The 26,104-nt window shown below is 46.2% G+C and overlaps 2 protein-coding genes and 1 pseudogene across 2 annotated transcripts; 2 read left to right on the top strand and 1 right to left on the bottom strand.

Moving 5' to 3' along the window:
- Window positions 1-2,029: 2,029 nt before the first annotated feature.
- Window positions 2,030-4,555, bottom strand: LOC147984252 (uncharacterized; annotated as a pseudogene).
- Window positions 4,556-4,621: 66 nt separating this feature from the next.
- On the top strand, window positions 4,622-5,230 carry LOC125535379 (pterocarpan synthase 1-like). The gene has a single exon (XM_048698433.2). It carries the CDS (start codon window positions 4,622-4,624, stop codon window positions 5,228-5,230), a length of 609 nt encoding a protein of 202 aa, XP_048554390.2.
- Window positions 5,231-8,358: 3,128 nt separating this feature from the next.
- On the top strand, window positions 8,359-9,288 carry LOC147984251 (protein FAR1-RELATED SEQUENCE 5-like). Its single transcript, XM_087541027.1, has 2 exons — window positions 8,359-8,859; window positions 9,136-9,288. The coding sequence occupies exons 1-2, from the start codon at window positions 8,359-8,361 to the stop codon at window positions 9,286-9,288; spliced, it is 654 nt and encodes a 217-aa protein (XP_087397153.1).
- The last annotated feature ends 16,816 nt before the right edge of the window (window positions 9,289-26,104 follow it).

Below are 26,104 nucleotides of genomic sequence, written 5' to 3'. Positions count from 1 at the left end.
GCTCAGCCATCCCTGTCTCCTCCGCAAGATTGAGCGGCATCGCCTTCCTGAATATAGCTGCGATGGCCCTCAACTACGGCTCCTGAAGAGGTGAGTCAAACACCGTACGCAGCTGACCTAGCACATCCTCCGAGACCGCCAGATCATCACAGTCAAAACCTAGGGTTTTGAGCAGAACCGTTTCAGCTGCCGAGGCCTTCGTCTTCCTTGTGTTGCCGGCACACACGGACCGGGTTGCACGTCTTGGAGTGAACGGGTCCTGGCCAGTTTTGACCCCACGTAGCCCTTCAAACTCTTTGAGCAGCGGTGGCGCTAGTTTTTGTTGGGGAACGTAGTAATTTCAAAAAATTTCCTATGCACACACAAGATCATGGCGATGCATAGCAACGAGAGGGGAGAGTGTGTCCACGTACCCTCGTAGACCGAAAGCGGAAGCGTTAGCACAACACGGTTAATGTAGTCGTACGTCTTCACGATATGACCGATCAAGTACCGAACGCATGACACCTCCGAGTTCTGCACACGTTCAACTCGATGACGTCCCTCGAACTCCGATCCAGCCGAGCTTTGAGGGAGAGTTCCGTCAGCACAACGGCGTGGTGACGATGTTGATGTTCTACCGTCGTAGGGCTTCGCCTAAGCACCTCTACGATATTATTGAGGTGGACTATGGTGGAGAGGGGCACCGCACACGGCTAAAAGATCCAAGAGATCAATTGTTGTGTCTATGGGGTGCCCCTCTCCTCCGTATATAAAGGAGGGGAGGAGAGGCCCGGCCAAGGGGAGGAGGCGTGCCCAAGGGGGGAGTCCTACTCCCACCGGGAGTAGGACTCCCTATCCTATTTAGAGAGGGAGAGGGAAGGAAGAGGAAGGAGGGAGGAAGGAAGGGGGGGCCTCCCAATTCGGATTGGGCTTGGGGGGGGGGCGCCCCTCCCTTGCTCCTTTCCCCTCCTTTCCACTAAAGCCCATTAAGGCCCATATACCTCCCGGGGGGTTCCGATAACCTCTCGGTGCTCTGGTATTATCTCGATCTCACCTGGAACCATTTCGATATCCAAATATAGTCGTCCAATATATCGATCTTTACGTCTCGAACATTTCGAGACTCCTCGTCATGTCCGTGATCACATTCGGGACTCTGAAATACCTTCGGTACATCAAAAACCATAAACTCATAATATAACCGTCATCGAAATTTAAGCGTGCGGACCCTACGGGTTCGAGAACTATGTAGACATGACCGAGACATGTCTCCGGTCAATAACCAATAGCGGAACCTGGATGCTCATATTGGCTCCTACATATTCTACGAAGATTTTTATCGGTCAAACCGCATAACAACATACGTTGTTCCTTTTGTCATCGGTATGTTACTTGCCCGAGATTCGATCGTCGGTATCTCAATACCTAGTTCAATCTCATTACCGGCAAGTCTCTTTACACATCATCCTGCAACTAACTCATTAGTTGCAATGCTTGCAAGGCTTAAGTGATGTGTATTATCGAGTGGGCCTAGAGATACCTCTCCGACAATCGGAGTGACAAATCCTAATCTCGAAATACTCCAACCCAACAAGTACCTTCGGAGACACCTGTAGAGCACCTTTATAATCACCTAGTTATGTTGTGATGTTTGGTAGCACACAAAGTGTTCCTCCGGTAAACGGGAGTTGCATAATCTCATAGTCATAGGAACATGTATAAGTCATGAAGAAAGCAATAGCAACAAACTAAACGATCAAGTGCTAAGCTAACGGAATGGGTCAAGTCAATCACATCATTCTCCTAATGATATGATCTCGTTAATCAAATGACAACTCTTTGTCTATGGCTAGGAAAGATAACCATCTTTGATCAATGAGCTAGTCAAGTAGAGGCATACTAATGACACTCTATTTTTCTATGTATTCACACATGTATCATGTTTTCGGTTAATACAATTCTAGCATGAATAATAAACATTTATCCTGATATAAGGAAATAAATAATAACTTTATTATTGCCTCTAGGGCATATTTCCTTCAGTTTTTTGAGTAGTCCGGTACAAAACGCCTTAATGTTTCCCAGGGCCGCCATCTCCTTGGCAGTTAAGTGCCCCTCATGCTGCTGAGAGACAGGTGCACCAACGTCCGAAACGCATCCGCCATGCAGCTGCATTTGCATGCATGCATCTCTCGTGGTCACATTGGCCTCCACAGTGTTTGCCTCAGACTCCTGTAGAGCGGGACCCAGGTCAGTCGTATCATTTGCTGAACGCGCCATCTCCTCAGTTGTCGCAATTTGCAGCACATCCGACACGGGGCCCACCCATCTGCGGTTTTGTCGGGCAGACACACCAGCGAGGAATCTGGCTGCATGGCCTCCTCTTCTATTCCCGGCTGAGATTGGGTAGTGGTGGCCCCCTCGAGGCGACCCACATCCGTACGCGCCAGATCCTCAGCCCTATCTCCCGTGTAGTGATTGGCTGGGTTTGGCTCCGCCAATGCGACGACCATGATGGCCTCTCCCAGAGTTTTGCCTGCGCCCGGGATCGGAAGAGATCCCTTTCTCAAAAGCCTCGCCCATCGTTTTGTCCTCCTTTCCTTTCTCGACTTCGATTTCCAGCCCCGAGGTGTCGGCACCCACATCGGCTTCCTAGTTGGCTCCAATCCTTATCTCTACCTGGTCAAAAGTGACCTTATCCTGCCCCAGCACAGAGAGCTGCGCCGGATTGGCCACCACCTGAGCATGTGCAGGCCTTACTCCTGAACTCCTCCCCGGATCTTCTGTGGCCAACAGCGTCTGCAGCGTTGGTGAAGCGCGTGCGGCGGCGGCCACCTCGTCCCGATTCTGATTCGTCACAGTCCCCATGGTACTGCCACCGAGCGCGCATGCCGTCGTCGCCATGCGAGAGGCCATCGGCGGGATCTGCCAGTCCGATGGCCCAATGCGCCCAACCAGGGCCTGTCTATATGAGCGACCTGTGGCGCCACCAGCCGGTGCACCACCACGGTGATCACGGACGCCCCTAGTCCATGGCAGCACACGCCATTCGCCCTGGCTAGAGTAGTCCCCAAAGTCCTCCGGCATTCCACTTTGTCCACTTCCATTTGAGCTAGGCGGTCTCAACCAACGCTCAAGACCCTCATGATCATGGATTCTCCCGATGTGTATGAAGGTTTTGTACTCCAGCAATGCCCAGGACGTAGGCGTGCGCCCGGCCCTACATTCGTTTCCGGATCCGGCACCCAGAGGCGCTTGTCCACCGGCACCTCCTCCGGGCCGACGCACCAAGCTTGCAACTTGAAGAGGTGGAGATCTTCTCTGTTCTCAGTTTCTGGCACCATACTCTCAATCAAGCACGCCGAACCAAGTAACTCAGCCACAGTCTCCGTCGTCCATGCATGGGAAGGAACTCCCTCGATCATAAGATCAACTTGCGAGCGCATCACCCTAGTAACAGCCTGGGCTTGCTTGAGCCATGGCTTGACGAACAGCTTGAAGAAGCCATGCTCGATGGTGCCCGCAGCTAATGCCCTGTTACTAAGCTCTGGCGCGGCGAACACCACAAGGAAGTCCTCGGGATGGAACTTGTGGACCGAGAAACGATGGCGAGGGATGTGCAGCTCCTCGGAAATTGCCTCGGCCGCCTCCTGGCACGACACCGCCGGTCTGGTGCCGCCCACATAAGCCACCACTGCCAGCCTAAGTCGCTGCTCCAGATCGTCAATCTCCTGCGTCCGGCGAAGCACGCAAACACCACCAATACCTGCGGCTGCATCAGCCGAAGCCTGCACGAACCCCATAGGTGCGGTGACCACTAGCACTGGCGAGGTCCTCTCTAGTGGAGAGGTCTGCCTAGTCGTCGGCGTCAGCCTGTGTGCAAGTCCGGCCTGTGTCGGCAGCTGGAAGACCGCACAACCTTGGCAATGGCGTCTCGCCGGTGCTCTTCCTCCGACCTTGGGCTTCTCGGCCGCTTGCACTCCGTGGAGATGTGGCCCTCCAGTCTACACCAGATGCAGAGTGGGGGGAAACTGCAGTCGTCTCTTTTGTGTCCATCTCGAAAGCACTTGAAATAGAGGCCGAACAGGTCAGCCGAGATCTCCCTCCTCTCCGGCGACGAGGCAGGGGAGCGCGACCTGGATCCACCCGCCGCCGCCATCTTCATATTATGGAAAGATTTCCTCTTGCGCCATAGCGCCTTGCGCGAAGGACCGGGCCTGCACCAAGGAACGGCAGATCCCGCAGCCGGTCCAGGATTTGCACCAGCCGGTGCACCTCCAGCTCCAGTCGAACCGCCTCAGATCCCGACGAGCCTGACAGACTGAGCCCGTAGATGATGGGCTGAAGCCTGGAGGACACCGACGCAGGGCTCGCGGGGCCGTCCACCATGACGAGCACGAGCGGAAGCGGAAGTGGAAGGACAGCGGGGGGGGGACCGGGGCCCGGATGGCCGCCGGCGAGAGAGCGGTGGCCGCCGGCGGGGATGGGGGGTGGGAGCTCGCTAGCGGGGGTAAGTAAGTTCTCTCGGATTTTCTTGAGCTGAGGCGCCATCGCCAGGCTGCATTATTGCTTCTCCAGTTCTCCCTGTCCCCCGCCAGCCAACCTTCCATGTGAGCCCCACTCCACCGGTCTGAGAATTATGGCGAAAGTGGGAGATCTCTTCCTACAAAAGCAGAACCATGAGCCGACGGCGACAGCAGCAACAGAACTCATTCAGCAAACCACTATGTCGCCGATACCGTCGCTCCTCCTCCTCGTCATACCCGCCGTCCTCGCAGCCGACGGCGGGAAGAAAAAGCTGACACACATCCACCAGTACACGCATGAGACGCTCTCGGGCCCGAATGCCACGGAGGGCCTCCTCGTGCCGTCCCCCTTCGGCGCCAACGCGACGTTCGGGCAGGTGGCCGTGTTCGACGACGAGCTCCGCACCGGCCGGGAGCGGGACTCGCCGCTCGTGGCGCGGTACCAGGGCATCATCGTCGCCACGTGGCAGGCGCTGCAGGGCCACCTGACGGTCGCCACCGTCGTGTTCGTCACCGGGGAGCATGCCGGGAGCGCGCTGTCCGTGGAGGGCTCCTTCCAGGGCTTCCAGGGCACCTCCGAGCGCAACATCGTGGGCGGCAGCGGCAAGTTCAGGATGGCGCGTGGGTACTACCTGCTCAAGCTCCTCGGCCAGATGTCGCCGGCCACCGCCGTCTCCGAGGTCGACTTCTTCGTGCTCCCGTGCGACAGCGCTTACCTTTAACTTTTTTGTGGTTGCTAAATTATCTAGGACGCCGATAATTGCCACACGTGTGGTGTATCGGGTGGTTGTGCTGCACGCCTCGTGTGGCATGGAGAAGAACCCGCCCACACGGCCGCGTCCGGGCGCGCGCAGCCACAGCCCGCACGTCCGGTGTGTGGCAAAACCGCCCACACATCCTGGTCAAACGACCGCGCTGCCCACACGACCCAACACGCCAGTCGTCCCGGGCTCCTTTCGATCCCTAGTCCGCCCTGCCGCCATCGTCTCCCACCTCTCGATCCTCTACCTCCATCGCCTTCCTTCTCTGGTTGCCATGGCAACCAGAGCAGATCCATAGCGCCTTCCCACTGCTAACCACCCACCCACCCCTCCCACCCCAACCCCGCCCTCCCAAGACGACGAACTAAAGCAAGTGGATCTCCGATCTCCTTCTGTTTCTCGGTCTTCTTCTGTCCAGAAATCTGAAATTGCAAATTTGCCCACGAAGATGGCAACTGGATCCAGGCTATCAGGGCAAACACCCCACGAATTTGTGTGTCTTCACATTTGCCCACCAACATACGCCAGATCTGCCATATACTATGCTAGAGTTGTGACAAGCTTCTGGGTTGGCTTGGTGCGAGCAGTTGGTAATGAAGCATGTGTAGGAATCACTAAAAATAGGGAGAGAAAGGAGGAATTTGGCATAGGGAGGGAGGAAAAATAATTACCACTTGTATCTAACGTCAGTTGCCATCTATCGTTGTCCTTAGTTGCCACCATGTTATCTTGTTGCTTGCCATCCTATTTTATTGTCTGTTGCCATCGCTTCAAAGTGATAGCTAGCATCCAGAATTCAGAAAAGAGAATGAATGTGCATGTCCTACTTGCCATGAGGTGTTGGTTGCCTACGCAAGAAATGTGATAAGATTGCCGTGTTATCTTCTACGTGCAAACAACAAGAATGCTTTTTGCGGATTGTTGATGCGTTCTTGTTCATGCAGTGACTAACAACACAGTGGTGGAAAAAAAGCAGAAGAATGAATCACTAAGACGACACTGATCCTTGGCTTTCTCAAAGGCCGGAAACACCACCTTGGGACGCAGTAGAGTACAACCAACTCATTTCTTCAGGGCCATTGCTGCCACTACTAGAGCACTACACGGGCATCGGTACGATGCATGATAAACAAAAAAGAAATAGTTGCCATGTTCGTGACGATGAAGATGTCATTCTACTTATGTCCTACAATCTAATTTTTAGCAGGTTCTTATGACCAAACCACAATCAGGGGGGCAGCATAGCAAGTTCAGTCACAGGGCGCTAACGCTGGCAAATGTACGGGGAACCAACTTCAGCTAGCTAATGTGGAAAATCAAGGTAACGCATATGAAAAAAGAAACTTACTATTGTGGACATGAAATTAAACTTGCAAGGATGGCAAAAGACTCACGAGTTACGTCGGAAAAATGTAGGACCTTCATGCAGCATGTGGCATCAGGCGGCAACCATGTACCTTCCATCAACGTCGTACACAGGTGAGTGCATGAAGTGAAGTTGTGGACAGTGAGTTAGGAGAAAGGAACATATCTGACAGCTGTAGTTGCCATGCCTGGATAGCTGCAGTTGCCATGTGTAATCAAATGTGATTGCAATCTCTAAACAACCGTGGATGACAAGTGTGAACAAATCTGTGTGGCATGGTTGGACCACTACATGTGCCATGTTGAAAAAACTATAGTTGCCATGCAATGACCAACTGCTACCATGATCGCAGGTTGTTACGGTGGAACCACATCGACAAACGTCTCATGGCAACCTTCACAGTTGCAGGACATCGCTATTGCAGATAGAGCACATCAAATTGGAATGACAGACCACACAAGATCGACACATGCAACACAACAAGGTAAAAAATGTGAACCAGAAAGCAGTACTGCATTTGCTTTTGTGGGAATAGCATGTGAGGAAAAGTAGATTTTTAACGGTGGTGGTGGAAAAAACAAACAAAAAATGCTACCAAGTGGTCGTGTGCAAAGAGTCATATATTTTCTTCAAGATTTGCCAATTGCTATAAGAGTGTGTGCAACATTCATGATTGATCACATTTGCCTATTGAGCTCAGGCCTGGAATACAAGTTTCGATGCTATAATATACTGGTTGCCATGTATTGACAGCAGTAGTTAACATGTATGTTGGACTGTAGCTGCCATGGCTATAGAATCCAAGTTTTTATGCTAAAAGAAGCTGGTTGCCATGTATTGGCAATAGTAGCTGCCATTACTGGAGAATTACAGTTGCCATGCATGGCCATATGCAGATTCATGGCTAGCTGTGTGAATGATGTCATGCAAAATCACATGCAGTTGCTGTACTCTGTTACGATAAACATGCCATTCAAGCAAAATCTTACGCTCGTACCTGATTTTTTTATTGCAGGACCTTCAACTACAATTAATAGCGGCGCAGGGACATCTACTGCGGGGAGCTCTGAGCACACGGAAGACACGTTCCACTAGCCAACCAACACTCATGCCACAAACAATGCCGAGTCAGTGTCGGAAATGGCAATCGTTCCAGCAATGCCGACAAGCACACCTTTGTACACCAGCACAAGCAACACTCAAGCAGATGAAACAGCAGTCGATACTGAAGTGAATGATGAAACTGATGACGAAGCACAAGGGGATGAAGATGGTGGGCAATCAGAAATCATCGTACCTTAGCCACCGTATGTTGGGCAGAGATTTGATTCATTTGAAGATGCAAAGGAATTCTACTAGACATATGCAAAGTTTCATGGGTTTGCGGTCAACACCGAATACCATAGGAAAATTAAAAAAACTAACGAGTACAATAGAGGTGAGATGAGGTGCTACAAGGCACGAAGAAACAAGAAGGGCAAAGGTGATGCGCCTGTCGTTCCGGAACGAAAGAGAGGTATCATTGTCAAGACGGAATGCCCTGTCCAGTGTAAGATGAACGTAGATGGAGCACGGTGGGTGGTCACTGAATATTTTGACGAGCACAACCATGAGCTCATAAGAAGTTTGACTTGGTAAAATTTCTGACCGCCCACAGAGGATTCACCCCCTCGAGAAGAAATTCATAAAGCTGCTACATGATTGTAACGTCGGTCCATCAAGAATGGTCCAGATACTCTCCCTCATCCACAGCAAAAATGGGACTCTGAGTAGCATGCCCTACATACCGGCAGACGTCACAAACCTAAAGGCAAAGTACCATAGAGAAAGCAAGTTGGCTGACATAGAAGCCACAATAGCCTACTTCGATGAGAAAGTGAAAGAAGATCCAGATTTCTTCTACATGATAAGATTGGACGATGAGGACCGTGTTAGGAACATGCATTGGGTGGATGGTGCTGCAATAAGACCCTACAAACATTTCCGAGACTGCATTTCATTCGACGCGACATATCTCACTAATATGTACAAGATGCCATGCGCTCCATTCATAGGAATAAATAAGCACAATCAGTCATTGCAGTTCGATTGCGGGGTCGTTCGGAACGAAGACATGGATGGATACACTTGGCTGTTCAAGACCTTCTTTGAGTGCATGGGTGGACTTGCTCCGATGAACATAATAACAGACCAGGATTTTAGCATGCGTGTAGGCATAGAGGAGGTATTTTCGTTGGCATTGCACAGGCAATGCAGCTGACACATTATAAAGAAGGCTAAGGAGACGCTAGGGCCGTTCTTTGCTGACCGTCCAGAGCTGCACAAGGCATTCGAGCTGTGCGTGGACCACAACTTGACGATGGAGGAGTTTGAAAGGAGCGGGATGGCTATGATTGAAACATATCAAGTCCAAGACCACGAGACACTTGCTAGCCTGTGGGAAAAGCGAATGTACTGGGTGCCGGCCTACTTCATGTAGTGCTTCTTCCTGTTTCTGTAGACTACACAGCGCAGCGAGGGGTTCAATGCTGTTTTGAAGCGGTATGTGAGCCCTGGCAACTCATTGCTACAGTTTGACAGGCAGTACACCGCTTTGCAACAAAAAATACTGGGATCTGAGCTACAACAAGAAGCGAACAGCGCGCTCAAGTAGCCAAAATTGCTAACGTATTTACCGATGGAGAGGCAGATGAGCAAGATATACACCAACAAGATTCTTAACAAGTAAGTCATTTGTGGTACAATCTTATTTGCACAAGCATGAAGGTAGTAGGTGCCATGTAGAATGCAATGCAGTTGAAAAGCTTATTTGAAAATGATGATTTTTTGAAAAGTAGCCATCGAGTACAGAGTAACCATGATATGTAGTTGCCATGTTTAATGACTACAATTTGCCATGTTTAATGAACTACAGTTGCCATGTTTACTCAAGTGCAGTTGCCATGTTTACTCAACTGCAGTTGCCATGTTTAATGAACTGTACTTCCATTGGCCATGATGGTATGGAATGCAAATGCCAAATGAAGTTGTTATGCAGTTGCCATGTTTAATGAACTGCAGTTTCCATGTTTAATGAACTGCAATTGCCATATTTAATGAACCGCAGTTGCCATGTTTAATGAACTGTACTTGCCATGTTTCCTCAACTGCAGTTGCCATGTTCATTGAAATGTAGTTGCCATGTTTGAACGAACTGTACTTCCATTGGCCCACAACAACATAAGGTGCTACAAAAAACTTCACACGCGAGTTTAACAAAACCACACAAAACTTGCAGATTCCAGGAAGAAATAAAGCGTGCCAACATGTACACGGCTTTCCAGGTGGACGAACATACGTTCAAGGTGTGTTCTATCCCGGGCATGTCGGATTCAGAACCTGAAGACCCGGACAAGGGAAGGAACTACTTTGTGAAGGCATCGATAAGCGAAGGCGAATACTACTGCCAATGCTGCAAATTCAAACGGGACGGGATTGTGTGTTGTCACATACTAAAAGTAATGAACATGAACGCGGTGACACGAATGCCCCGCCATTTCATAAGGCGGCGATGGACTTGGGACGCTGACGACGCATTGGTGCCGCAAACATCAAACGCAGTTTTGGCTGTGCATGATGAGAGATCAGAGTCAACCATGGAAGCCGTGAGGCACGTTGTGTTGCCAAAGAACTATGCTGAACTAATTGATGAAGCGTGCAAGAGGGATGAGACAGCGAGGGTCACAGAAAAACACAGGAAGGCCCTCAAAAGAGAGCTTGATGAGATCAAGAAGAGGAAAGCTGAGGAAGCCTTACACAGGTTCGCCCGCACATCAAGTGTGCCTTCGTCCACGGGGCCATCATCTGAAAACTCGAAGGTAGGATCTGGAACAGCAAGCACACAAACCCAGGTTAGGAACCCGCCCCGTTCCATCACAAAAGGGGGTCCAAAAGAGATAAGATAAAAATCAGGATTGGAGATTCAAGCAAAACATAAGAAACCAAAGAAAGGGACGGGCAATCCGTAAGCAACATTGGAGCAATGTGACTTGGTCCTTCGTGACCATTTTTTGTAATTTGGATGTTCTAAATTTTGTAACAATTGGAGAATGACTCTTGAGGGACATCAGAATTTGAAGGAAAATGCCATGAATGAATAACTATAGTTGCCACGTGTAGGGTACTGAATTTGCCATGTTACTTAAACTGAATCTAACATGCAATTTCTACTGAATCTGCCATGCCATTTGTACTGAATTTGCCATGTTATTTGTACTGAATCTGTCATGTTAGTTGTACTGAATATGCCATGTTAGTTCTACTAACTCCGCATCACGCAGATTTCCATGTCCAGTCAGCGCATTTTAGTCACACATATTGTATTGTGGTGCAAACTATGGGAAACAAGTTGAAACAGTCACGTGAAGCAACCGCACAGGTTACGACTACGTGATCAGACTACCATGCTAGCCGTTACAGTTAGCAATGAAAAAAAAGAACCAACCAGACAAATGAAGAAGGACGATAACTTTCACTAACCGTGTCTGATGAACTACATTTACCATGTTTTCAAACATCGTAGACGTATTTGAAACACGAAGCTGGTACTACCAACGATGAAACGCGTAATAATACTGAAAACCATAAACGTATCTGCTGTCACACCTAATTAGGTTCACATCCACACATATATTACAGAAAAATATTCAAATGTCGCTCACACACCACCACTACATACTAGGCTACACGGAGATGCAGTCATAACATAGTACACGGACATGGTCTTGAAAAGAACAAAAGTAATACCTTACATTCCTCGGCAACAGAATGTAAGGTAGGCGTTCGGTATGGAGCACCACGTGATCACTTGTACTTCTTGGTGGCTTTCTTGACAGCTTCCGCTATGAACTCACGTGCATTGGAGCGCGTGTTGAAATCTTCATTCATCAACCAGTTCCATGTGTAAATTTTGCGGAGCTCGACGACCATTGCAGCTGTGACGACAGGAACCCGTCGACCTTCCCACTTTGCAAGGTATTCCAATGTGTGAAAGCCGCAGTCGTGCCTAAACAAGAAAAGAATTAGGTTAACTCAGAAGAACAGAGAGAAAAATCATAAACTTCAATTCAGAGGTGACAAAAGAGGGTAAGCATTGGTTTAGAGGACGCATGAAGAAAATATGGGAAAATACAGTTTCCTTGCTTCGTAGTCACCACGTTATCAATTGGAAAATGTCTGATCTGGACCTTTGAGTTTTCATAGTGACGGTTCCATGTCTCTTTGAGGTTGTTGATGAAGTATTCCGCATGCGTAGTAAGGTCCGCATCAGCTTCTGAACACATTGAATCAAGCACCTCAAAACGTTGGTTCTTCAGGTTAAGGCAGATCGCGTAGTGGTGACCACACTTGTTGTGTGGGTCGTGTGGTGCAAGCTCCTGGAACATGGGGGACAAGACCTGCAAGTAAAATGAAGGACAAAAGAAGCAGAGTTCACATGAAGAACATAAATGATGTAATTGGGAAAATGACGTGTAAAACTATCACGGGTTGCACTAACAGGCACATGAGTGACATAAAAGCAGCAAGGGTCCAAAAAAGTAAACCCACGTAGAATGTTTAGTTATAGTGGGTAATTAAAAGAAGTTTCCATCCATGTATGAACAAAGTTGCCCTGTATTTTAGTTTGAAGTTGCCACATAGGTTGTAGTAAGAAGCAAATCAAAAGTCATTTTACATGGCAGCTGTTGCCACATGAAACAGCTATCACAAAACAGGGTGTAGCCCACATCTGAAGCATAGCTACTGGCAAAACTTACATGGGAGGAAAAAATGTGCAAAAAAGGAAGGAGTACTCACACATTTCTGCATTGTGAGCTTGAAATCACCATGCGTAGCAAAATGCTTCCTTAGGATTTTGTGGTGGAAGTCACCATCCCATATTTTGCACGTCACACTGTACTGCATGATTGTTTTGTCGGGAGACATATACATATGCCTGTTGATAGAGTCAATCCTACATGCAACTACATTCTTCAACATTTTACCGAGTGGCCTCACAGACTCGGCAAGATCACCCAGGTCAACGTATGTCGCATCACATTGTATGATCTTGGTTCTGTCCAAACATGAGCTATATGAAAATGATATAACATGAAAGAATCATGCCTACTAAGTAAAAAAAAGAAATAAAACGTAAACGGAGCATATCTAGAAAATAACAAATGGAGCAATGATATGTCTCCAACGTATCTATAATTTTTGATTGCTCCATGCTATATTACCTATTGTTTTGGACTATATTGGGCTTTATTTTCCACTTTTATATTATTTTTGGGACTAACCTATTAACCGGAGGCCCAACCCAGAATTGTTATTTTTTGCCTATTTCAGTGTTTCGGAGAAATAGAATATCAAACGGAGTCCAAACGGAATGAAACCTTCGGGAACGCTATTTTCTCATCAGACAAGACCCAGGAGACTTGGACCCTCCATCAAGAAAGCCACGAGGCGGTCACAAGGGTGGAGGGCGCCCCCCCTAGGGCGTGCCCCCTGCCTCGTGGGCCCCTCGAAGCTCCACCGACGTACTCCTTCCTCCTATATATACCTACGTACCCCCAAACGATCAGATACGGAGCCAAAAACCTAATTCCACCACTGCAACTTTCTGTATCCATGAGATCCCATCTTGGGGCCTGTTTCGGAGCTCCGCCGGAGGGGGCATCGATCACGGAGGGCTTCTACATCATCATCCAAGCCCCTCCGATGAAGTGTGAGTAGTTTACTTCAGACCTACGGGTCCATAGTTAGTAGCTAGATGGCTTCTTCTCTCTTTTTGGATCTCAATACAATGTTCCCCCCCTCTCTCGTGGAGATCTATTCGATGTAATCTTCTTTTTGCGGTGTGTTTGTTGAGACCGATGAATTGTGGGTTTATGATCCAGTCTATCTATGAATAATATTTGAATCTTCTCTGAATTCTTTTATGTATGATTGGTTATCTTTGCAAGTCTCTTCGAATTATCAGTTTGGTTTGCCCTACTAGATTGGTTTTTCTTTCCATGGGAGAAGTGCTTAGCTTTGGGTTCGATCTTGCGGTGTCCTTTCCCAGTGACAGAAGGGGCAGCAAGGCACGTATTGTATTGTTGCCATCGAGGATAACAAGATGGGCTTTTTATCACATTGCATGAAACTATCCCTCTACATCATGTCATCTTGCTTAAGGCGTTAGTCTGTTTTTAACTTAATACTCTAGATGCATGCTGGATAGCGGTAGGTGAGTGGAGTAATAGTAGTACATGCAGGTAGGAGTCGGTCTACTTGTCTCGGACGTGATGCCTATATACATGATCATACATAGATATTCTCATAACTATGCTCAATTCTGTCAATTGCTCAACAGTAATTTGTTCACCCACCATAGAATACTTATGCTCTTGAGAGAAGCCACTAGTGAAACCTATGGCCACCTGATCTCTTTCTCATCATATCAATCTCCATCACTTTGTTATTGCTTTGCTTTTTTTACTTTGCCCTTTTACTTTTTACTTTGCATCTCTATACCAAAAATACCAAAAATATTATCTATCATCTCTATCAGATCTCACTTTCGTAAGTGACCGTGAAGGGATTGACAACCCCTAAGCGCGTTGGTTGCGTTGATCTATTGTTTTTGTGTAGGTACGAGGGACTCGTGCGTAGCCTCCTACTGGATTGGTACCTTGGTTCTTAAAAACTGAGGGAAATACTTACTCTACTTTGCTGCATCATCCTCTCCTCTTCGGGGAAATCCAACGCAGTGCTCAAGAGGTAGCAAGAAGAATTTCTGGCACCGTTGCTGGGGAGTCTGCGCAATAGTCAACATACCAAGTACCCATCACAATTCCTATCTCCTGCATTACATTATTTTCCATTTGCCTCTCGTTTTCCTCTCCGCCACTTCACCCTTGCCGTTTATTCGCCCTCTCTCTCTATCCTCCCTCTCTTTCTCTATTTACCTCTTTTGCCCGTTTGCCTTTTGTTTGCTCGCTTATCGTCATGGCTAGTCTCATATCTTCTCCATTGTCTCCCGAGAATGAAGTTCTAAATTTTAAACAAAGGGAGGGAGAAAATCTAAAAGATGCTTGGTATAGAATTTGCAATGCTCAAAATAGATCTACCAGGAAGCAATCTACTTCAGTTCTTCTCCACAATTTTTATGTAGGTGCTAGTCCTTGGTATAGATATATCCTTGATACCATTACCGGAGGGAATTTCTTGGTTAGCCATACTTTTGATTCTTATAATGCTATGCTAGATTTATTTGGCTCACCACCTCTTTTGGTTAATGGAACTATGTTAACTTTGGAGCATGTTATGCAAAGACTTGAAATTATTGAAAATAAAGTTGCTACCATTGAATTAATTGAAAATCTAGATAAAAAGATCCACGATCAAATTACCCAATATGGATCTAAGGTAGGAATGACTTTGAAAAATATTAAGGAAATGGAACCCATAGTTAATGAGAAAATAAATCTAGATTCCACTAGAATCGATAAACTTGAGGGTTTCATTACGAACTTGGGAACCACCTTTTCTTCCGTAAAGAATACTCCAAGTCCTCCTACTAAAATTGCCAAGCTTATGTATGTTCCTAAAAATAAGGGTGAATCATCTAGTAAGGAAACTGTGGATCTCAAATCTATAAGTATTCATCCCAATCTTTTTGCTATCATTAAGGAACCAATTGCTACAAATGAATTTTTCGATCTTGTGCCTAAGAGTTTGATAATAACTAGAAACAAAGAAATTCCTAAGGGAGATAGATGCCTCATTGAATAATTGCCTACCAAAGATGGCAATACCTAGATCTATTCTTGCTTGTTATGCCTAGCTAGGGGCGTTAAACGATAGCGCTTGTTGGGTGGCAACCCAATTTTATTTTTATTCCTTGCTTTTTGCTCCTGTTTAGTAATAAATAAATTATTTATACTCTGTTTTGGTTGTGTTTTTTGTGTTTAATTAGTGTTTGTGCCAAGTAGAACTGTTGGGAAGACTTGGGGAAAGTCTTGTTGAACTTGCTGTAAAAAACAGAAACTTTAGCGCTCACAAGAACTGCTGTCATTTTTATTTGGAGAGTGAAATTTAGTTAATTCTTTTTTCATATGATTAATAGATAAATTCCTCACGTCCAGCAATTTATTTAAGAATTTTTGGGGTTCCAGATGTTGCGCTAGCTACAGATTACTACAGACTGTTCTGTTTTTGACAGATTCTGTTTTTCGTGTGTTGTTTGCTCATTTTGATGAATCTGTGGCTAGTAAAATAGTTTATAAACCATAGATAAGTTGGAATACAGTAGGTTTAACACCAATATAAATAAAGAATGAGTTCATTACAGTACCTTGAAGTGGTCTTTTGTTTTCTTTCGCTAACGGAGCTCACGAGATTTTCTACTTTAAGTTTTGTGTTGTGAACTTTTCAAGTTTTGGGTAAAGATTTGATGGATTATGGAACAAGGAGTGGCAAGAGCCTAAGATTGGGGATGCCCATGTCACCCCCAAGATAATATAAGGACACCTAAAAGCCAAATCTTGGGGATGCCCCGGAAGGCATCCCCTCTTTCGTCTACTTCTATCAGTAACTTTACTTGGAGCTATATATTTATTCACCACATGATATGTGTTTTGCTTGGAGCGTCTTTTATGATTTGAGTCTTTGCTTGTTAGTCTACCACAATCATCCTTTCTGTACACACCTTTTGATAGAGCCATACATAATTTGGAATTTGATAGAATACTCTATGTGCTTCACTTATATCTTTTGAGCTCTATAGTTTTACTCCAGTGATTCGCTTATATCTTTTGAGTTTTATAGTTTTGCTCTAGTGCTTCACTTATATCTTTTAGAGCACGGTGGTGGAATTGTTTTATAGAAATTATTGATCTCTCATGCTCCACTTAGATTATTTTGAGAGTTTTAATAGCATGGTAATTTGCTTAATAATAATATGCTTGGTATTCAAGATTTGTAAAACTTTCTTTTGAGTGCGTTGAATACTAAGAAAAAAAATTGATGCTTGATAATTGTTTTGAGATATGAGGATGGTGATATTAGAGTCATGCTAGTTGAGTAGTTGTGAATTTGAGAAATGCTTGTGTTAACGTTTGTGATTCCCGTAGCATGCACGTATGGTGAACCATTATGTGATGAAGTCGGAGCATGATTTATTTATTGATTGTCTTCCTTATGAGTGGCGGTCGGGGACGAGCAATGGTCTTTTCCTACCAATCTATCCCCCTAGGAGCATGCACGTAATACTTTGCTTTGATAACTTCTAGATTTTTGCAATAAGTATATGAGTTCTTTATGACTAATGTTGAGTCCATGGATTATACGCACTTTCCTTCCTTCCACCATTGCTAGCCTCTCTAGTACCGCGCACTTTTCGCCGGTATCATACACCCACCAAATACCTTCCTCAAAACAGCCACCATACCTACCTATCATGGCATTTCCATAGCCATTCCGAGATATATTGCCGTGCAACTTTCCACCGTTCCGTTCATTATGACACGCTCCATCATTGTCATATTGCTAGCATGATCATGTAGTTGACATCGTATTTGTGGCAAAGCCACCGTTCATAATTCTTTCATACATGTCACTCTTGATTCATTGCATATCCCGGTACACCGCCGGAGGCATTCATATAGAGTCATATTTTGTTCTAAGTATTGAGTTGTAATTGTTGAGTTGTAAGAAAAATAAAAAGTGTGATGATCATCATTTTTAGAGCATTGTCCCAAGTGAGGAAAGGATGATGGAGACTATGATTCCCCCACAAGTCGGGATGAGACTCCGGACGAAAAAAAAGAGGCCATAAAAAAAGAAAAGGCCCAAACAAAAAAAATGAGAGAAAAAGATAGAAGGGACAATGTTACTATCCTTTTACCACACTTGTGCTTCAAAGTATCACCATGATCTTCATGATAGAGAGTCTCTCATTCTGTCACTTTCATATACTAGTGGGAATTTTTCATTATATAACTTGGCTTGTATATTCCAATGATGGGCTTCCTCAAAATGCCCTAGGTCTTCGTGAGCAAGCGAGTTGGATGCAGACCCACTTAGTTTCTTTTGTTGAGCTTTCATATACTTATAGCTCTAGTGCATCCGTTGCATGACAATCCCTACTCACTCACATTGATATCTATTGATGGGCATCTCCATAGCTCGTTGATACGCCTAGTTGATGTGAGACTATCTTCCCCTCTTTTGTCTTCTCCACAACCACCATTCTATTCCACATATAGTGCTATATCCATGGCTCATGCTCATGTATTGCGTGAAGATCGAAAAAGTTTTGAAAATGTCAAAAGTATGAAACAATTGCTTGGCTTGTCATCGGGGTTGTGCATGATTTAAATACTTTGTGTAGTGAAGATAGAGCATAGCCAGACTATATGATTTTGTAGGGATAGCTTTCTTTGGCCATGTTATTTTGAGAAGACATAATTGCTTTGTTTGTATGCTTGAAGTATTATTATTTTTATGTCAACATGAACTTTTGTCTTGAATCTTTTGAATCTGAATATTCATACCACAATTAAGAAGATTTACATTGAAATTATGCCAAGTAGCACTTCGCATCAAAAATTCTGTTTTTATCAAGCAATAGTAAAAAGAGCGAAGCAAATGAGAGGTTATGTGGTGTGGTCATTACGCTTTCAGCTCCTTCATGTGATTGCTATTGGACCTCGCATTTCCAAAGCGCTTGACAATATCGTACAGCTGGTTCTGATCCTTTGTGGCCTTGACTTCTGGCTCGTAATCATCCGCGGATGGTGCGTGAACTACCATATGCTGCCTCACAGAACCAGGGGTGGCACTTCTAATGGTATCCTCAGATACCGTCTTAGCAGGCATGTTAGAACTTGATTTCCCCTGGCCTCGTGACGACCTCCTCTGCAATGCTGTCTCCTCAGTCCTGCGGTAAGCTTCATCAAGTGACGGCGTAATCTCCTCATGGGTGGTTGGAAGGATCAAAAAAGTGGGTTAGGATACCTGGAAAACAAAACAAGTTTAGTGTGAAAGTAAAGGGTGCATAATATGAAATGTAGGTACAAAACATAGGGAGTTGCCCTGTGTAGTGCATTGTAGTTGCCATGCCGTGTCAACTCCAGTTGCCATGTCCTTGCTGAATGGAAAAATGAAACATGGCAACAAAAATGTAGGTGACAAATGTGCAACAAATCCAGTTGCCATGTCCATAAGATAACATTTGCCATCACAAGTGAGAACCCCCAAAAAAATGCTTGGGACAAAAGTCATACTAAAAAGATGTATACAAGAAAATGATAAACATAGAAGAAATGTACCTTGCACAATTGGCTCTGCAAACTTCACAGCCTTCCTGCCCTCGACCATTGGTTGTGCCGTCATTGCGGCCATGCCTGCTGGGAAAGCAAAGGCAACTGGCGTAGGATCTTGCACCACTGGATGATCTTGACTAACGCCAAGGCTAAAGCTCGGTGGGGTGAAGGCCATTGGGTGCCTCTCCTGCCTACTGGCCGGACCGCGGACAACTTGCTGGGCAGAATCCAAGGGTGAAAGGTCAACAAACATTTCTGCATCGGGCACTGCAGAATCATCGGGCTTATTCATAGGGCGGGGGTGTTGTCAGCGGTATCAGTCGCAGCTTTCTTGACAATCTTCTTGTTTGGGCTGTAGGGGACACCAACATTGACTGGGAGCTTAGAAGTGCACAGATTTAAGCTGGGGTACTCCACGGCGGGTGCAGGCACAGTCTGCTCCGGACGTTCACCTCCGTCAGTCATGCCCGGCTTACCACCTGGGTCAGTTGTACTTCGATCTTCCGTTTTCTCCATAACATTGCTTTTGGTAGGTGGTGGGAACAGTGTGGACGCAGGCACATAACCAGAGTCATCTCTTCTGCTCCTAGCTACAGCCGGCGCGTTGGGTATGTCTACTGATTGCTTGCGGGGGCTACGACACCTAGGTGGAAGGCGAGCTCGCGAAACGGTCGCCTTAGCAACCTCTGGACCACCAGAAGCTGGAGCTGTTGTGCCAAGACTCTCACCTGTGGATGGCATATCATTATGAACTGTCACCTCAGCCCCTTCTTTCATGGACGCAGAAGTCCACCACCCACGCGTTTGGAATCCGTGTCAGATGAGCAGGAATCTTCCTTGCTTAGGTTGATCTCGGGGGCGTCCACTTTAACACTTGCTGATCGGGTGGCATGGCTCACAGCAGCATCCTTCATTGCCAGCAGAGTGGGCAATATTTCAGCAGTCCTGGCAGATACCGACTCGTCACTCCCAGATGAACGGATGCCTATTGTTGTAGCCTGCACATCTGCAACCGGCGGAGATGGTCGGCCGCTTGCATCAGAGCTAGTCGGAACAGTTGCCGGTGCAGCACCAGTCTTGTCGATTGGCGCCTCATGAACATCTGAGTTGCCACCTGTCGACAGCTTTGAATGAAGGTGTTCGAGTGGGTCTCTAATGTTCTGCTTGGTCACGCGCGTAGTAGTCTTCTTCATCCTGCAAAGAAAACGAACATGAAAAGTATTAAAAAATGAACAAAAAATATTTGCCATGGTAGCCATCTTAAAAAATGAAAAAATGTGTGATGTGCCAGAGATGCCATTTAAAAACTAGGTATGGATGAGCACACAAAGTCAATGGAAGGCTGGTGGTTGCCATGTAGCTGGAATAAGAGTTGCCATGTGGCCTAGTTAGCAGTTGCCATGCAGAACAAGAAGGAGTTGCCATGGTAGCCTTCTTGAAAAATGAAAAAAAATGTCTGATGTGCCAGGGCTGCAATTTCAAAACTAGATATGGATGAGCACACAAGCCAAAGGAAAGCTGGTAGTTGGCATGTAGGTGGAATAAGAGTTGCCATTTGGCCTAGATAGCAGTTTCCATGCAAAACAAGCAGGAGTTGACATGCAGTAAAAAGAAAGAGATCATTGGAAAAACAGCAGTTGCCATGTGGGACTGATGGCAGTAGCCCATGTGGCAAGCTGAACAGATGCATTGAAAAGCAAAAATATAGCACTATGGCAATGAAAGAACAAGGATAACCTACTTCTTGACTGTCTTCCTCAAATCTGGCAACATGACGGGATCCCCGGTGTTGGAAGTCGTCGTACGAGGAGATGACCTGGTGGAAGCGGTGTCACCAGCAGTGGGGGCACCCTTGTTCAGTCGAGCAGAAACACGGGTTGGCGTTGGTGCTTGTTTCTTCGTAACTGCTCGTCCACTAGCTGTCGCCTCACTGCACGTATAAGAAAGTGGCAAAAAAGGTGCCAATTGTCAGTCACGAAAATCATGGCCATGCTTGGCAAAACAAATGGAAAAAGGGTCAGTCTGTTCAAAAGGAGAGACAAAACAAAATACTAAAATAGAAGTCGAACCTCCTCCTAGTAGCTAATGGATCGGTCCTAGACCTCTTGCCAGGAGAGCCCTGCCCAACATCCTCTGGAGCCCTCCCCCTCTTTGAGGGCGACACCCCCTTGCCTCTCACAGCTGTATGTTCTTTGACCTTCTTCAGTGAGGGGACATCTGGTGCAGCCTTGCCCTTCTTACCACCTGCACGAACTTCAACATGTTCATCATCGTCGATGTCGTGTTTCACGTTCTCCATGTCATCGTCATCGTCCTTGTCGAGAGCAGCATCTCCATCTAGTTCATCTTGTGTGTCAGGAAGATCCTGGGAACTGTTTTAGTCGTACCAGGCATGGCAACCAGTTGGACGATGTGTCCGTTCTACAACAAATGGAGTGAACTGCCTCGCAACCACATCGCTATCAGAGCCATTAAGGGACGTCCACCCCTCAACCAACTTCCCGAGCAAGCTGGTCATTCCGGATGCAAACTGCCCAATTAGATGCTCAACAGGTGCCCTCGCCTGTGCACGAAACAAGAAGCAACAGTAAACCACCATATTAGAGTCACGTGCACAAGATCAAATAAACCGAAACAACCATAGATATATATCCTTGATTACCTCAGTAGGACAAGACGAAGCTAAGTGCACGTCCATCCACTTTCCAAAGTTTTGAGGCCCACCAAACACGCTGTAGTCTATAGCATGCTTGGCCATCAGCTGGAAATAACCAAAAAAATAGCTAGCATGTAAGAGAGAAAATAATGAACAACTAACTAACAGTTCATGTATTGCAAAAAAAAGAAAAGAAGAGGAGGATAGAAGTTTCAAAATGGATGGCAGAGTTGCCATGTGGCGTAAGACATGGATACCATGCGCAAACAGCCATGGCTAATAAGGTAGTCATCTCCTGTTAGCCACAGACGGTTGCCGTATGGGGATTTTTTCATATGTTATGCAACAACAAAATTGAAAGAATGCCGTGCAAAGAAAGAAGCCAGAACTGACCTGCAGTTCCCCATATTTCATATCAGTTATCTTGTCCGCGACAAGCACAACCTTGACAACATCGTAAGTCCACGCATAAACAACAAACTTGTGTGGAGGCGGCGGGCCTCCTATCCCAGTAAAGTCCAAAGTGGACAGATCAAGACAATCGACGTACATGAGCTGATGTACAACAATTTAAAAAGGAAAAAATATCAGTTGCCATCTTGGTATTTTGCAAAAACTAGCTAATGTATGTTCCTTCAATCATCAAGTTGAAGGGCATGAAAAAATAAGAGAAAGTTGCCGTCTATCTGTGTTAGTTGCCATCATGTTGTGCTGGCAGTTGCCATCTTGTTATGATGGTAGTTGCCACAATTTCACCATCGTAGTTGCCATGCATACTCAAAGGTGTTAAGAGTGTTTGCAAAGGAGTAGTAAAAAAATACCATTAAATGGAGTCGACAACCCTTGTGGTACATCTTGTTTGAGAATGCATCATGCAGGAAGTCCGCAATGAACTTACACCAATTCATGTTCTTCACATCTTTCAGTTTCGCCTGCACGACACAAATTTTAAGACGAGAAGCTGCCGCACCAGAAATCAAATGAAAAAAACATCAAAATAACTGGCAGTGACTAGCTTACAAATGACATCGGAGTCAAAAGATTGAAGGAAATAAAGGAGTATAGATAGATCATTCACCAGGATGGGGAAGCATTTGTTGCTTGGGCGAAGAGACATGGTCGGCGCAAAAACAGCTGAGATCAGGTACATGAGTAACTTCACTTAAAAACCTCTCCATGGGTTGTCATGGCCTCCAGCGAATTTGCCAGCAAAGTCATGTTCGGCATGGTTGGCAACCCAGGAAACAAACGGACAAACAACGTTTCCTCAATCTTATTATTGACCTCATACGGGACTTTGATTTCTCCACGGGGAACACCCAAAGTGCAGAACATGGATTCCTCGTCCATCGGCAGTCTTCCATGTCCCGGAATCACAAGTTCCCTGGAGGCGAGGTCGTAAATCTCACCTAGCCAATCGCATACAGGGTTCACCAGATTCTTGCACCGAACATCCATCAGAGCCTGCATCCCCATCTCAGCAGCAGCTCCATTATGCTCATCAGTAAATCCCTCGGTCAATAAAGTCAGGTGTTCTTGTGAACCCCTATTGCGAGTACGCTTCTTCTTCTGCAAAACAGACAAATAATCATTTGTTTCCATGTTTTCACTATCATGAAAATTTAGTTCCTAACAGACAATTGCAAACTCAATGTGGCATTCAAAACATATGGGGGGGAGGGGGTGGACAGTTACCTCATCGTCATCTTTTATCCGTCCAGTTGCGCGATTCTGCTGCGGTAACTCCATGAAATCATCATCATCGTCTTGATGATCGCCGCGAGCCATTCTACTAAGGTAAGAACAAAGCAAAATGTTAGGGTGAAAATGAAAGTATGAAGTAAGCAGTTGCCACCTAACAGAATGTGCTTGCCACATGGGCTCAATTGAAAGTGGCAAAAAGTTTAAGCAATATCATATGAACACCCACACCCCTTATGATTATCCAACAATAAATGTGGCAACTAAACACATTGGCTTCATTTGAAAAATGTACAGATCATAAGGCACTTGAAACAAAATGCTGAAGTTGCCATGTTAGCACAAGATGGTACAAAGAAAGGCACAAAATCTTCCACTGCACAAACATATAATGTGGCAACTCACACTCTGTCCTCATACAAAAAATGAGTTGTCATATATTCAAAGGCAAAAGTACTAGGTTGAAATTGCCATGTTAAAATGCAATACAATTCAAAAAGTGTTGAAAAACATCTACTGAACAACCTGTAATGTGGCAACTCACACACTGACCTCATATTGAAAATGAGTTGCCATGTAATATGGCCAAATATGCTCAGATATCACAAGTCAGCATGGGAAAACACAAAATTGAGTCTATAGTATAGTGGATTTGCCACATTATCCTGCCTACATCATGGCAACAGCCATAGTGTGTTAACATAAATACTTGCCACATGGAAATCATATTTGTGGCAAACTGACACATTTGATCAGGAAATTAGTTGCCACCCAGTGCACATAGTTGCTGAAACTGTCATGACTACCTATTTACTACACTTTATCATGCCTACAGCATGGCAACAACCATATTGTGTGCACAAAAATAGTTGCCACATGGAAAACATATTTGTGGCAACTGACACAGTTGATCATGAAATTAGTTGCCATCCAGTGCAGATAGTTACTGAAACTATCATGCCCGCCTTCATACTGCACTTTGAAATACAACTACCTAGATCTAGGGTTCATTGGCAACTATCATAACCTGAAATTCATCAACAAAAAACTTCCTGCACTGATCACAAATATCATTTCGAGACAATACATAACTAATTGCTAGAAAAACACCGTCTCAATCCCAAGGCAGAACCAGGATGTGGCTGCGGACAGGCCGAGCCACACCAGCATGACAGCCGTGGCGGCGGCGAAACTGTGCAATGCCACCGAAAACGGCCAGCCCAGGACTCCGCCGCCGGCGGGAATGGTGGAGCATCGCGAATCCGCCTGAATCTCGATGAATCTCGAGCGGAACATTGACCACATAGGAGAGGGGAGAATGCAGGCAAGGAATGTGAGCGTGGGAAGGAGCATTACCTTTAATCTGCAGGCACTCCGGCGAAGACGCTCCGGTCCGGCGAGTCCCATCGACGGCCGCAAATGCCGTCGACTCTTCCGCCTCCGCCATCGCCTTCTCCTCTCGCCTTCTCTTCCAATCAAATGAACTGCGGGGTGGGTTGGGTGAGTAATGAAGTGGAGAGTAAATGGAACCGTGAGGGGAGGGAGGGCGAAGTGCGCGATGTGGTGACGGCAACCGCAGTTCGGGCGTGGCATGCGGGCGCAAAGAAGTTCCACCGCATGCCTCCGAGTGGCAACCATTGACCGTGGGGGGGGCAACCGGCGTGTGGGCGAACACTCTCACACACCACACACGCGACTTGTCCTACGTGGCACACAAAATCAGCCAAAACGTGCCAAGATTCATGCAGAAACTGTTGAACAGCGATGGAGGCGTGTGGTTGAGTTGGCTAACGCCCACATGTGTGGGCGTTAGTGTTTTCGATTATCTATTACTGGAGTGGGCGATGTGATAAGGTTGTGGGTCCGTGTGGCACTATGGAATAGTAAAATCTTTGCTTTAGTTTCTTCGCTGTCCGCGCAGTCGACTTTTCTGGCGAGCATTTGTCTTTGCTTTGGTGCTAAAGCTCATCTCCAACATTGATCACCAAATGGATCTCATCAAATATCCATGTGTTTGATAGTCCTTCGTGTAGCGCCCAGACGCGTGGGCATTATACTACGTTATGATAGCATTTAAGGGAAAGCCGCTGTGATGTGTGTGATAGTGCCTAACTCACATACGCTATTCTAGGACGTAGTGTTTGCCCGTTGCCAGAGCCAGAGAGCATATGAGGGCTGGGGCGAGCAGAAAATTCTCTTAAGTCAACATGTAGCGTCTAAGGCAAAGGTATTATGCTATTGCGCTATGCTCAATAGCATAGCGCCTAGATTATTTATAAAGGGCGTTTTTTATTTACTCAGAATACAAACATATGAAAGGCTTTACTCCATCAGGAGTGGGCCCTGACTTTATCGCACCATGCCACGTTGGTAGGGAGTATAGTGCTTGTTAGAATGGCGCTACACCGTGTAGTATAGCGCCCACGCGTCGGATGCTACACGAAAGGGTTAGTGGATGAAACAGTTTCGCGAACAGTTCATTTTGTGATTTTTTTTCCAAATTCAGGTCATTTTTGTCGATTTTGCCTCTTCCAACAGTCTTTCGATTCTTCATTGATGCAGACGCCCTTGGCGGACGGGCTTCAGGTTCGATGAGGGATGAACCTCATGATGGGCACCGGCGGATCCATCGCGGCAGACATGGATGAAGGAACGAATCGAAACGGGCGGGGATGACAGCGGCTATCCGGGCAGAGAGTGGGGGATTGTCAAAATATGCGGGCGTTAGCCGATTTTTGGGTGTGCCACAGGTTTCAGAGTCCGACTTGGTGGATGTCCAG

Source organism: Triticum urartu, chromosome 2A, assembly GCF_056163025.1.
Source record: "Triticum urartu cultivar PI428250 chromosome 2A, HENAU_Tu73, whole genome shotgun sequence".
NCBI classification, from domain to species: domain Eukaryota; kingdom Viridiplantae; phylum Streptophyta; class Magnoliopsida; order Poales; family Poaceae; genus Triticum; species Triticum urartu.
The sequence above is the reverse complement of the archived record's forward strand: the minus strand, read 5'-3'. Positions and strand labels throughout refer to the sequence as shown.

Bases quoted from the DNA above. Each gene is read 5' to 3' on its own strand.
- LOC125535379 (XM_048698433.2), top strand. From the start codon at position 4,622: ATGGCGAAAGTGGGAGATCTCTTCCTACAAAAGCAGAACCATGAGCCG.
- LOC147984251 (XM_087541027.1), top strand. From the start codon at position 8,359: ATGGTCCAGATACTCTCCCTCATCCACAGCAAAAATGGGACTCTGAGT. The intron at 8,860-9,135 runs GTATTTTCGTTG...CTGTTTCTGTAG, and splicing joins TGCGTGTAGGCATAGAGGAG to ACTACACAGCGCAGCGAGGG.